Consider the following 15375-nt stretch of genomic DNA (forward strand, 5'->3'; position numbering starts at 1 on the left):
ACCAGGGTCTGTTTTAGTCGATAAGAGAAAATAATATCACCACCACCCCCAGCTTAAGTTCTTACTCAGAAATGTCAAAGCTCTTTCAACAACTCCAGGTACAAGACAAGTGGATGTTATGAAAACCTGAAACAACAGCAGATTCCCTTCTCATATTTAAAAGGGCCGTTGATCATGCCAAATACATATTCGACTAGTCCAGTAGTCAAATTAGAATGCTGCCGCACCAGATCAAGTGTGAATGTCAACGTCTTCAGCCCGAGGCGGGGGAGTGTCTCGACCTTGGACTTGACCTTGGACTGTAAATTACATCGAAACTCCAGAGGAGACGTCCCCTCGCCCTCCCATCTGCCCAGTGTTGGTGCGGATACCGATGGCCAAAAAGGAAAGTTGTCACGTAAAATCAACTCTTTTTATCCTCCAATCAATCGAAATGCCTCGCAAATGCAAATACTCCTCAGTCGAAATGGACAGCGCGTTCCCACATGATTCTGAAGATCAAAGACCCAAGTGGCGTTGGTAAAAAGGTTTTACCATTGACTATTGGATACAGAACTATCACAAACCCTCGATGAAAAGAATTTAAATGATTGAATTCTGCTTGATTGATAGATTTAAAAAGTTGCATTCCTACAACTAAAATGACAAACCATATTGTTAGTAAAATAATCCTTTAGGGTAAATCATATTTTACTATATTTTCTTCTTCGAATAGGAAGAATCATTGTATTTTTACATCCACGCCAGTTGCGTTGAGTAAGGAAAGAAAATTAAGATGTTTAAGGGAAAGACGCATAAACTCCTTAGAAATATTAGAAATATTCAGGGGATATTCCAGTGATTGAACTCATCACTCACACCAATTCGTCCAAAACCACACTTCCATCTGTAATCCAAAGTTATAGAACAACAATTGACCGTCAAGTATTCATTTGTAAATTCCATAAATGTATTTGTTGTTTTTATTTGCAAATATCTGTATTAGTAAAACATCAGTTGACATACAAAACAAGAATGACATGACTTCATAGTAGGTTATTGTTCAGCTATGAGTAAAATATTATAGTATTTTAAGTTGGTGTGTGGTTTTATCTTTTAATACAAATTACACACGAAACCAAATAATGACCATCCTATCGTCCTATTGTGTTTTATCCTAAACGTGCTGATGGGCTTATTCACGAGGACAGAGGAAGTGGATGACAATATCCATTTTTGTTTTTGAATTACAGCTAATCCATTTAATGTCCATGTTTGATTGAGTTCAAACAAGGCCCCACTAGAAAAAACAGGCCATGCTGCAGCGCGGGGAGCGCAACACTACGTCACAGTGGTGGATAGCTGTACTAAAATCTTACCGTTAACATCTGACAAACAGCCAGCTTATTTACCTAAAACATGGGATATGGCAGTGAATCTATCTACATATCTATCCACTAGTGTGACGTCATGGATCATGCAGCATAGCCTGTTTTTCTAGTTCAAAGCATCTGACCTGTCCATCAGCACGTAACAGTCAGCTGACCAGTGACACCATGTTACAGATGGTGCGAGTGTCCGGCCATGGTCGCCTGATGGACCCTCCTGCGCGCAACAGCATGTGGAGGTTCGGGTTCGCAAACCCTGTCAACTACAACGACAATGAACTCTTCTGTGGGGGCTACGCAGGTTGGTTCTGAAGCAACTACAGCAATTGTTAGTGTTTCAAACTGAAATATTGTTAAGTACATGTTTCTTCGGGGCACCAAGTAGTGTGAATTGTGATATTAGTTGCATAAATGGAAAGGTTAATGACTTAAAAGGTGAAAAATACAGAAACCCTTTGAATACATTAAAAACTGCTTTTTTCAATTTTCTATTTCCAAGCTTCTATTTGTAGCCAACTTAAGGCTGAATTAATTGATTGAGTATTTTCAGGAATAATTTGTTATGACTGTAATTTGTAGGAAACTTAATTCTCTTTCAGAAAATCAGCTTACACTTTGGTCGATTTCCTCTCTATTTAAAAGTTATTTGCAAAAGAGCTAAGCAGCCTCTTAATTTATAGTGGTGCGAAAATACTAAATTAAAGATATTGTTGTTAAACTTTGTACAATTAAATCTACATTCAGTATAATAGTGATAATATTGCGATTTTATTAAACATCTGTGGTTAAAAAGTAAAAAGTGGTATTGTTAGAAAATTCTGAATTAGAGACACTTTGTTAAACTTTATACAACTAAATTTGCAGTTATAATGGGCCAATTTTATTTATTAATAGGTCAATAAAAATCCTAATCTATGTAGCTTTGAAAATAATTATAAAAGTTCGATTTTTTTGAAAGATTTATGACAGTAGTAGTGGGTTTGCTGGTATGCATAATCGGAACATATGAAACATGTGTTAATAATTTAACAGCTGATTGTTGTATTGTTATTGCATTGATTTTTATTTGTTTTCGTATTGTTGTTCACAATTTGCATTTGTGTTTAAAGGGTGTGTTCCTTTTGTTAGGTGTTTTTCTAATAAGTGCTTAATTGTACCAATAGTTATTAGTGAGTATACTGGGGTATGCGAATTTCATAACCATATTTTCCTCGAAACCGTTGTATTAACCTCAACGGGTTCTGTTGCTAGTCATTACATATTGTTTAAAACGAAAAAAAATGGTTGCTATGCGAAAGTAATGTTTACTATCTTTATTGGATTTTGCCAACGTAAACAAACAAAGATTTGCTATTATTTTGTCAACGACAGTTTAAAGTTTCAACAACCAAAACTGTACAACTAAAGTAAATATTAACTTTAAATTGAAGGCATAACCTTAAAAAATCTATGTGTTTTGTAATGTTCCTAACTGTAAACTCACCAGTTAGAAACGGTAGCTCAGAAAACCAGGCTGTAGAATAGACAAAGTTTTAAATGTTAAGTTTTGAAAGGAATCCAAAAAGTGGCTCTTAAAAAAAATATTCAATGTCTGTTTTAATTAATAAAAGAATTAGTCTTTGTAGTGTAGCGAAAGTAACGTTCAAAACACTAGTGAAAGTGGGTTTATACATATTCCCGACCATTTAAATTCAAGGTCTCAAATATGTAATGACTCACTTGCTACTCTTGTTATGAAATACACTATTACACTTCACCTCCTCACACTTCAGGTAAAACACCCTTTAAGTTGCACCTGTAAGCTGCTCTAGCAATGTTTCTAGCCGCAGTTTGTAATGTTAAGCGTAGTTTTCCCAATGTCCAGTGCAGTATGAGCAGAACCAAGGCAAGTGCGGAGTTTGTGGAGACTCCTTCGGCATCAATGAACCTCGTCCGCACGAGGCTGGTGGTCAGTACGCCAAGGGGATCATCGGCAGATACTACAGCACAGGGCAGGTGAGGATATAGGCTACTCTGTTACTTCATACAACTTTCAATAAGGCGCTAATAGCCATTAAGGCTATAAGAGATATAAGAAAAACAATAAAAAAATGACCAGAGTACGAAACGTCCATGGGGGAGAGTTTTCATTTGAATATATCTTCCAAACGAGAAAATAAATTTAAAAACGGGTTTAGGCATTGAAATCAGCGTGAAAACTTAGTTTATAATGATGTGTCACAACACTATCATTACATTAAAAAAAAATATTAATATCCAATATGGCAGATCCAAGATGGCGGCCGAAAACACCAGCAAGGCCACGCTTTCAGACAAAACATCCGGTAGCACACGATTCTACATGTCATTACCTATCTATCACCACCAATCATACAATTGCTCCATTCGAAATTCCACGAAATTATATATGCCCCACAAATATAAAAGAATATTTATATTCACTTAATAATTTGCGAAAAATTATGGGATTAAGCCTAAAACTAATAAATATTAATAAATTGAGACAGGTACACATCACAATCCTGAAGGTGCATTATGTAGCCCAAAATAATTTATTAGAATGTAGTTAAATTACTCACATAATGTAAACAAATCATTTTTTTCATTTTATGTGGATTAAATATGACTTTCTCCAACTCTAGCCAAACTAGTCAAGTTATTGATACTGTAATGTACATTATATTCCGACCATATCGGAAAATGTTAATTGGTTAATGGTGGATTGTAAACAATGCCTAAACCTAAAATACCACGTCCTGTTTTTATATTAACTCTCTTCATTGCTTGCTTCAGGTTGTATTCAATTCATAGTATTGATTCCTGAAACAAGGTAATATTACCTTTATTTTTAACCAAACAAAAAGGAATAGTTTAATGTGCTACTAAAGTATTTAAAATATAATATACAGTCTGAGTGTACCATGACAACAGTCAGCAGCCTCATAATATACATGGACAATCCCTTAGCTTGTGTATTATGAATATGCTACATAACTATTCAGCAATCCATGTAGTCTACTAATTATCTGTTTTATACATAGCCTAAAAATTTTTAAGATTTTTAAATTTGTAATTCAATGTTGAGATATTAATATACATAGAAACTTAAAAGAGGATTTTCATAGTCCTATTAAAAAGGAAATCTAGAGAGAACACACAGAAAGTCAAATCCCACACTCTCAACTCTTAATTTAGTAATCATCAAAACAACCATGCTCTCACACTTCAATTAACCGCGTTCAATCATCATAAGTCCCTTCCTAATTGGTTGTGTAAAGGTTCGTAGGCGAGTGTAATGGGACAGCAGTAGATATATTGACCAATAAACAGCTAATATGTCTTTAGACACCCACACACTATCAGGCCCCGTGTCACATGTAGGCGTGCAATGTGCATCCACACTCACACAACACAGATTGTTTGGAGTTTAACTTATTCGTAAAGGATTTTACTACAAGATTAGCTATCTTGTGATATTTCCATAATATCTATTTTAGTTGATTTTGAAAATATAAAATTAGAACAGTGCACATTGGGATTTGAGTTACAACATTTTGGTTCAACAATAAATTAATTAGTTTAAATACTCATATTGTGAGTTTACCCCTGTCACAGTCGGTGGTTACACCATGTTACTTCTTTTCTGGAGGCAAAAGTTTAAATATTGCCAATCATGAATGACATTCAGCATTGCGAAATGTTGCGACCGCGTGGTTCTGAGCCCTCCTAACATTGTCCACATTATAGACAAAATAAAAATAAGAGATCTCTCAGATGTGAACTCCCCCACTAAAAGCTTTACAACAATTAATATTAATTAATTGTTCATATTTATTAATATTAATAATTTATTAATGTATTAATTGTTATTATGTTTCATTGAGTTAACAATCTAACAATCTTACAAATTTCAAACCACCATTTCATCAATTGGGTGTAGCCAATTTAAAATTCTCCTGAATATGGTTAGTTCAGCTACTCTTAACTTCTTTTGTTCTTCTTTGAGCTTTTTGAAAATAATTCTATACACCATAAGCAGTAATTCAAACTTGTTCGTTTAACAAAATAATGTTAGAGCTGATAGAGGGAATTTAGAGTATCTAGAGCACAGCTTTACACCACCTAATCCCCTGATCTGTTTGTATGCAGGAGATAGACGTTGAAGTAGAGTTGACGGCCAACCACTGGGGCAGGTTTGAGATGTTCCTGTGCCCCAACAACAACCCTCGGTACGAGGCGACACAACCCTGTCTAGACAGGTAACATCAAATGTTATAAATCTATAGAATTGCAATTATTGACTTTTTGTACAGTTTTAATTTGAACGCTAGTACCTATAGACGACCCCCTTAACTAATAAGTGTTTTCTTCTTACTTTCATAAAAACTGTACGGAAAGTAAATAAAAGAAACGTCTAATAACACTGAAAACATATATTTACGCTTATAATGTTACTCACAAGACGGTAAATATACATAAATGATGGTAAGTGGTGATCTATTTCGATTGGACACTCCAATCATCATCAGGCCCAATAGGCGAATGACAAAAAACTGTACACATAAAGGCCTTTTCTTTTTGCTACACAACAACTAGACCTTCCTTTTACGAAAAGCCATGATTGAAAAATATTGTAAGCATTTCAAAATTTGTAACATTTATAAACCTAAACTAAATTTGATTTTAGCGAATTTCCCATTATAGGGAATACGCTATTACCTTTGTACTCATATTAATACCTGGACCCGGGACCGATTTTTTACTTTTTCGTTTTGACGTCCCTAGAGGTCAAAACACCATCCGTTCAAATTCATATATATATAAATATCGCGAGTCCCATGCCTCTCTTAACAGGAGCCTAAATCTGTCTTAAAATAAGTTAAAATAATCTTAAAATAAAAGTTTAAAATGTAATGTTTGCTATATCTTGTTGTCTACATTGAAGACGGGGATTTTCAATTTTCTTTTCATTTTGAGGCAATTTTTGGTACCTTTCTTGAGTATTTTCAAGAAATGCATAATAGTAGATTGTAGGAAATGTTATCCTCTTTTGGAATATTACCTTCAACTTTGGTCGATTTCCTCACCATTTAAAAGTTATTTGCAAAAACGTCAAGCAGCCTCCAAATTTCTAGTGGTAAACAAGTTGGAGATTACTTTTTAACTTTGTACAATTAAATCTACAGTTCTGCTGGATCGATTTTGTTAAATAATGTGTCTTTGGAAGGCATAAACTCTTTAAGTTGCTTTTTCGTTTGATGTGTGTTTATAGGGGTAAGTTTAATAGTATAAATGTTATAAAGCGTTAAAACCGGGTCATTCATTTTGAAACACCCGATATATGTGTGTGTGTGTCCGCACGATAACTCGAGCAAAAATGATCAGATTTTGACGAAACTTGGTATAAACATGTAAACTTACATTTATTCGAGTAAGTTCACGAACCAGCATGATCGGACTAAGGGAACGATGGTTTACGGGGTAAAAATTGGGGTTTCCCAATCTTTAATCAAAAAACATAAAATTTAGCAATTTATTTTCAAAAGATTTTGTAAAGCTTAAAAACAAATAATTTCGTATAATGAAGCGTTGTTATGCGCCTAATAGTTACGGAGAAAATTTTAAAAAAATGTAAATTTAAAATTCCCATGTTATTCTTAAGGAGAATAACTGTTTGCTTGTTTATTAACATACTTTGATCAGATTTGGAAAATGCATTTATTTATTAATAAGCTATTAACATAAAAAACACACTTTTTTACCCTCCCTGTTGCAGCAAACCTAAGTACTCGTTAAACTGATTCTATTTAAATAGGGAATAAATGTGATATTACACCTAAAAATAAATGTGATATTATTTAGGTGATATTTTAGTGTAAATCCAAACAGGCAATCGGAAATTCGCTTAGTCTGCAGATTTGCTGGGGTGGGGGTATTTATTATTGGGAGAACAACTTATTTCCCAATTTTCTGTTCTTATGTGATGATTTTTTTATTTCCTTTTGTCAAAATATACACCATCTAGTCAAATATGTTTCTGTACACAATGCTACTATACATAAGGTAAATGCATCAGTAGCTGACAGTGCTCCAGAAGCTGACAGTTTGAGTTTTTTAACATTATAATGTGGTATCTTAAAAATATTTACACATGATTGCATTGTTAGAAGAACATATGTTTATTCTTGATTTGTTTACAAACAAATCAGTGAAATTTAGCCCATACTCGCGGAATGGTGGTGGTTTGAAAGCGACCCTGTCTGTACACATCACATTTAGTCGATTCCCTTAATGAAATTGTTAAGAAAGTAAGTTTGGTTTTTTTGTCATTTCGCTAAATTTCTTAAATAGTATTAATGATTAGGCACATTATTTTTATCAATTATACCTTTGTTGACAATTTCATGATAAAATTGGGGTGTTAGGGGATTTGGATTTAAAATTATATCAATGTCAGGCTTTGGTACACAAAAGCCATACAAGTTCCACTAGCTGACAGGGGATATTTGCTACTTGCACAATATTAAATTGGTTTTACCCATCGAAATTTGCATGCTATTTATAATTTATGTGATCTCACATTTTTATAAAATGATTTTAATTTTTTAATTTATAAGCCAAATTATCTTAAAAATGTATATTTTTTAAATATATATATATATATATATATATTAATGTAAATATTTTTTATTTTAAAATATGTAAAATAAAATTTCTTAATAATGTTTTACATGATTTTTTACGTGACCTTAAATACAAAACAGTTAGTTAAAGTATAGACTACACGTTTTTATTGTTGTCGTGGATTCATAAATTAATGGTTAACAGCTTACATGAACAAATTAAATAATCTATCATTGCTTACCAATTTAGTTTTTGTATTTACATCATAAATACTTTAAAGCATGTAGCCTATGTTTGATAAGATTTTTCTCTAATGTATATTACTCTATTGTTAGGTTCCCGTTGTACGTGTCGGGTACTCGTAGTTTCCGGTTCCTAATTCCTGAGAAGAGTAAGAAGAAGGAGATTTTCCGATACAAAGTTAGACTTCCGCCGTACGTCACATGTTCACAGTGTGTTCTTCAGTGGACCTACTATACAGGTACTGTACCAGTATCAGTATCAAGATAAATTTAAGTTGGTCTATTTAACTTTGTCACTTTTAATCCATTGAACTGTTAAATTGTTATTGGTCCACGTAGGCACTAGGCCCATTATAAAATGAATTTTTGAATATTGGGTCGATAATTACACTCACAGGTTTAAAATAGGTTGTTAGAAAATTTAATGTGTGAAGTACAACAACAAAAGGTTTACGTTATAAGCTTAAGTTTTGCATAAATATGCACTGATGGCTTTTTTCTTTCAATCTATTCTATCTATCTATATAGGCAATCATGTTTATTTAACACCTTTTTTCTCAGATCGTGTGCATCGCAGGGAAAAATCTACGCATACCGTTGTTGTTGTAAAGATATTTTCCTGTAGATATCCAGAATCGCTTTATTAATTAAAATAGGCTCAAAAATAAACAAAAAAAATTAATTTAAAATTTAAAAAAAATTAACATGGGCCTTATGGGTTGCCATGCTGGTTACGAAATAACAACGTAATATAAACAGAAAATCAAAACGATTGGAAGAAATTCCAATCACGTGTTTTATTTATAGTGTGGGGTGGAAATAGAGAATTCTGTACATTAAATATTTTTTGGTTGAGTTTTCGACCATTGGACGACCTATCAAGTAGTATAAAAGAGGAAGTATATGTATGTATGTATAATGTATGTATATATATATACCCTATGGATTCCGAAACCACTCAACAGATTGTAATGAAACTTTCAGGCATTATTAAGCACTATTCATGAAGGGTTATTAGATAAGTCAAAATATATTAAACCCCAATCGCAGCACAGCTGTGTACTCAACAACGTTTAAATTCTCCCCTACTGTATTAAATATCTAAACATAAAAAGTAAAAACCTTTATCAAAGTAAAACCCTATATATGCATATAACTAATTGAGCGGAGCGAGCGAAGTGAGCGAAGCTCTTATACTACACTCCTGTTTTTAAATACATAAAGATATAGATTGTAAAGAACAAATAACCATTTAAAATAACAGTTGTTAGCGCAGCAACGCGCGCCGGATAACCGCTATAAAAAAAGTATATATATATATGTCCAATAGAGCGATAACTTGAGCAAAAATTATCCGATTTTGATGATATTTGGTAGAAACGTATAAACCTACATTTATTCAAAGGAGTTCGCAAACCAGCATGATCGGACTATGGGAACGGGGGTTTATGGGGTTTTTTTGGGTAAAAATTGGTTTTTCCTATTTTTGACTCTAAAAACAAAAAATTTTACAATTTCTTTCCAGGGCATTTTGTAGAGCTTAAAAAAAGAAATAACTTTGTATTTTGAAGTATTATTGTATGCCTAACAGTTACGGAGATAATTTCAAAAAACTTTAAATTTAAAATTCCCATGTTATGTAGAAATAATAAACTGTTGTGGTTTGCTTGTTTATGGATATAGTACCTGGAAACCGAGCTTTGCTCGGGGAAAATCATTAGTTTACTCTGAAAGCAGTCTTAGTATTGCAGATACATAAATCCATTCCCAAACTCCACACTGCTCGCCTTTACTACTTCCTTCACCACTCCCTACGTAGCGGCCCTGTTTTCCTCCCTTCCCATAGCATTTCAGGATTGCAGACACATTAATCTAATCGTCATAAACAGTTCCCACACTTCAGACTACTCGCCTTTACTACTTCCTTCACCACTTCCTACGTCACGGACCTGTTTCCTTCTCTTCGCATAGCATTTTAGGATTGCATATACCTTAATCTAATCGACATAAACAGATCCACACTTCGCACTGCTAGCCTTTACCAGGCCTACAATGTATCGAGTAATCTTCAGTATAATCTTTGCTCAATAGTAACAAGTGATGTTTTTCCTTTTGTACTGTATTTTGTAATTTCTAGTATACTGTGGGTAGATGGCTTATTATGAACACATGCTACAACTTCAAGTCTTTTGTTTACTTTTTCCTTGTTATTTAATTCATCCAACATGGTTACTTAGCAACCCATAAGACTAATGTTAAAAAAATGTGACTTTCAGTTTCATTTTTCTACGTAATTAGATTTTTGTTGGCAGTTCTAACTGCAGTAAACTCGTTTTTAGGCCAGAAATAAACTATTTACAACATTTGAAGAAAATCGTCGGAGCCGATTTCGAGATCTTGTTTGCAAGCAAGCATACATACATACATACAAGCAAACCTTGCTCATATTAGAGTATAGGATTTTAATCAAATTTGGCAAGTTTGTTTATTTCATACTAAGCTATCAACATTTCAATAAAAACACGCCACAACACCTTCCCTGTAGCAGCAAACCTAGGTTCTCATTAAAATTAATATTAATTAAATAGGAAATAAACCTGACAATTTTCAGGGAATATTTTAGTACAAATCCAGCCAGGTAGATGGAATTTCCCTTAGTCCTCAGGTTTGCCGCGGCGGGGGTATTTTGTTTTTGGTATACATCTATATATATAATTCTGTAAGACAAAATGTTTACCAGAAAATTGTGGACGTCTGGTAAGTAGCAGAAAAGTGGGCGGGGTCTTAAATTAAAGGTCTTGACTCCAGGGACTCGGGAAAAATAGCAGAAATCCCATAAAGTTACCAGAAAACGAGATATAACGTAAAATGTTCTCCATAAGAATAGCATTAGAAGCCATCCTACTGCAGATTTTTGGTTACTTCAATACAGCTGATCGTGATTTATCAGTAAACCAGTATGCAATATTAACATTTGGATTACTTATTTGTCCAATACAATTCTGCAATGTACTGCAAAACTGTATGTACCTACTATATAAAACCAGGGATAACGTTACCTATAATAACTAGTAGTACGCTTATTCTGCGCGTAACGGGATGAGTGAACATGAGCGCAATAATGAAAGAGTCCACCCACACCTAGCATACTTACCGGTGTCACTGGTGAACACAATAATGTTATTTGTATGGGCAAATCAACCCATGAGTCGGGGCAAATAATGGTGAGTCGGTGGCTCAGTTGGTAGCGTCACGTGGACTTCGGGTGTTAAATAACATTATTCTGAAAGCTGTGAAATTATAATGATATACATTCATAGACGCCAAACTGTTTACTCCATGAATGAAAGAGCTTAGAGTAAAAGTCGTTCTCTCTGTCTTAAGTAGACAACAAAATTATTGTTGGTCGCAAAACGTAAACAAATAAAAAGAAGAAGAAGGTAGCTCCTAATGTTATTCTTATAGGACAAATTTAAAAATGTTTTTTAAGTATTTTATTATTACTACTGAGTGGAATCGTCTAGAATTTTAATGGTGTCTTTACACTGGTGTCATAACTATTTGTGCAAAATTTGAACGCTATAAGTGCAACGGTTCTTGAGTTTTAGGTGCGAGCACAGTCACACACATACTCCAGCGGACAACTTTTCTCCGACTCCGCTATACACGATACATAGATTCGTTCACTTCGTTCACTCATCTATTAAGACTATTTAGTTACGTCTTAGAATGTTGATATAAATTATGTTACTGTGAAACTTATCAAACATTTCTATTTTTATATAAATAAGCTAAGCGTGTGATATGTAGAAGAATCATGGGAGTAGGCTTAAAAAAGGACTGAACTTAGAATTGCTGAAAAAATATCGAATCCTTTTCTTCTAATCTAAAGGTTATTGTTGTGTTGAAGGAATGTTTAACATTAAATAACCAAATTGACTAAATAATAAATGATTCATGATTAAATGGAAAACTTTTGCTTTGTTTTGATTTCAATACATATGTTAAAGATTTATTCTACACTTGACTTTCTTTGTAAATTTACTAACATTTTCAATTTGATATTTATTGTACTGTAGTCTTTCAATATTTTTTATGAAGTGGAACAACCTCAACGGCTGCTCTTGGGAAATAACCTGGGAATAAAGATGGAATAGGTTCGTAAAGGAAATATATTTGTTAATTAAGTAATTACTATGGCAAGTTCCAACGAACAGAAAACAATATTTTTGGAGATTTTAAACAGGTACTGTCTGTTGCTCTAAGCAAAAACGGTTAAAACAATATATGGTATATAATAGTAAAGGGAACATCCAAATATAACAGTAAAAACTAGAGGTAGTTTCCGTTTCTTTACGTGTCTTAAACAAACCAATAATATGCATGTCAATGCTGATGAAAAGTAATTTCGTGATTGGTTTCGATAACTGGGTATTGGAACCCTAGCCAGTCGCAAAAGAGTTAGGAATCAGCCGATGATTAGGTATATTTTATTCGATAGAATATGTAAAGTTAAATCGCCCCTTCAAGATGAATACCACCACATAAACTTACACTAATTGTAGTTTTTTTTTATGTTGAACGGAAAAAAATCTAGGGTTAAGTTTGGTCAATGGGATGCCTTTACTTTACACTAATTTTGTTAAACCTTAACAAAAGGAGTATACATTTAGAAATATTAACTGGGAAGGAATGCTAATTTAGCGGTTTTGGCCAAGAACTAAGCTTACCTCAACACTCCTTTATTTGCTTTTTCATATTTAAAGAAGACAATTTCCAAAAGTCTAATCAGGGAAGCCTTTTTTATCACCATTAATCACAAAACCAAAGCTACATTAATAAACCAGTATTTATTCACAAACAATTACAGTATGTTTGCTGCCTTTAGCAGAGTTAACCCTATGGAGTTACCTATTTAAATTATTTATTGAAAATAACCAACAAAAGCAAACAAAGACAAACAACAAACTGTTGTCACATAAAAGAAATTGTGTATAGGGATATTATATTCTGACACATAGATAATATATTTCTGAGTTTGTTTGAATATTAAAATAATTTGTTTTATATTATTGAGCTTTTAGGGACTTATGTCCCTACATGCCACTAGTTTTTATTATTTATCGTAAAGAACAAATTACCTGTGGTGTCAACTTAGCCACAGCTGTGATGCCTCTGATATTTACTTTATTTTAATATTTATTATGTATGTAACAGCTGTTGCTAGGTTGTTAAAATGTTTAGTTTTGACTATATGTCATGATTTAGCACACTTCTTCATTTGTTTGTAAATAAAACGTTATAAAAATATTTGTTCATATAGCGGTGCAATTACTCATACAGATTAAACATCGCTTGGTGACCCGAACAACGACAACAAGATTTAGGCCTAGGCCCTACGACATTCCTTCCTCAATATTACAAATGTCGCTAGAGGAAATCGAAGCTCAATTAGTGAATCTACGAGAGCAACAAAATGAACTCGCCCCTACGTTCAGCAAACGCAACGACCCTGGTAATGTATCAGTTCATCGAGTTGCAGTAAAGCTTCGACCATTCTGGGCCGATCAACCTAGTCTATGGTTTAGTCAGGTAGATTCCCAGTTCGCGATCTCAGGCATCACAAGCGATGACACGCTTGAAACACGTTACACAGTTGTTGAAGTAGAGGACATCATCACAAATCCACCTGCAACGATTCGTTACACGGTACTTTGTTCGAAGCTAATTGAAAGGCTGCCTACTAGTGAAAAAAACAATGCGTTCGCCAGTCGATCAGCGACGAAGACATCGGAGATCGCAAGCCATCATAGTTCTTACGCCACCTACGTGCTCTGATCGGTCCAGCCCAACTACAGGACAACATCCTTCGAGCACTCTGGCTACGTTGTCTCCCTGTTAACCATTCAAGCGATTGTCACAGCTCAAAATGAATTTCCACTTGATAAACTTGCAGATATAGCGGATAAAGTCATTGAAGTTTCTACAAGTAGCCTACACCACAAGCATCAGTAAATGCTACGGCAATTCGTGAACATACACACAGTCTAATGACGACCTCACTGCTGCCATTGCAAGACTGGCGCAGATGATTGATGCACTCGAAGTATCCCTCCTCTGGCACAATCGTTTGACCTATCATGACAAGAAAACACCAAAAAACGCAAATCAAGATCAGCACAAATCTACAAGCCATATCTGATGCTGATATGCCAAATTTGGTGAGCACGCATCAAAATGTACTTCCCCTTGCTCTTACGCGGGAAACTCCAAGGACGGTCAGTAGCCTAACAGCGGCGGCTGACTATCAAGCACCCAGCCGCAGAATTGTTGTCTCGGATCAAAAGTCGAAACTCCGGTTCTTGATCGACACTGGCTCTGAGGTATCATGTTATCCAAAACGTCTGCTAAGAGACCGTTGCACATCTACAGACTTTGAACTGAGTGCCGCCAATGGTAGTACTATCAAGACTTACGGAACCTGTTTTATGACATTGGACGTAAGCCTTTGCCATAGTTTTGCATGGTAGTTCACAGTTGCAGATGTCAGTGTTCCAAATGATTGGCTCGGACTTCCTCAGTTACTACCATTTGCTTCCTACTGTGTCGTTTTTTGCAATTTCACGATGCCAAAACTGGACTTATTACAGGAAGACAACTTTCCGTTACGACTCAAAGTAGCGTAAAATCTGTAGTCACTACTTCTCCCGTCTCTAAAATCTTACTTAAATTCCCTGAAATTACTTCGCCCTCCAGGAATGTGCGGAATTCACTCTCGAGAAGTGAAGCACCCAGACAGTACAGAGTACAGTAGACCCCCTCTTAACCGACCCTAATGGGACCGGACCTAGGTCGGATAATTCAAAAGGTCGGATAAAACGGGCAATCCCTAAAATCATAACATAATGAAGTGCTATTCATTTAGTATTATATAATCATTATTTTGAAGTCATACTTGCATTATTTATAAAATAAACTACTCTTATCTCCGTTTTCATATTGATAGAAATGTCACAAATAAACACAAAACACAGTTAAGTCAAATAGGCCTACTTTCAGTGAATATATTATAATACTAGGCAAGAGTCAATAAAATTCCGATTTTAATAACTTTACTACAGTAGTGTATTAATTAATGCTTT

General features: G+C 34.3%; 1 protein-coding gene across 1 annotated transcript in view; it reads left to right on the top strand.

Moving 5' to 3' along the window:
- Positions 1–15375, top strand: part of LOC128983041 (uncharacterized) — a 76168-nt gene that overhangs the window by 53257 nt on the left and 7536 nt on the right. Inside the window, exons 3-6 of the mRNA XM_054402170.1 lie at positions 1545–1668; positions 3232–3362; positions 5517–5626; positions 8327–8472. Coding sequence (XP_054258145.1) covers positions 1545–1668; positions 3232–3362; positions 5517–5626; positions 8327–8472 — 511 coding nt within the window. The remainder of the gene's footprint in view (positions 1–1544; positions 1669–3231; positions 3363–5516; positions 5627–8326; positions 8473–15375) is intronic.

This window comes from Macrosteles quadrilineatus, unplaced genomic scaffold (assembly GCF_028750875.1).
Source record: "Macrosteles quadrilineatus isolate MER2022 unplaced genomic scaffold, UCM_ALF_1.0 Scaffold_1__1_contigs__length_201487025, whole genome shotgun sequence".
Lineage (NCBI taxonomy): Eukaryota > Metazoa > Arthropoda > Insecta > Hemiptera > Cicadellidae > Macrosteles > Macrosteles quadrilineatus.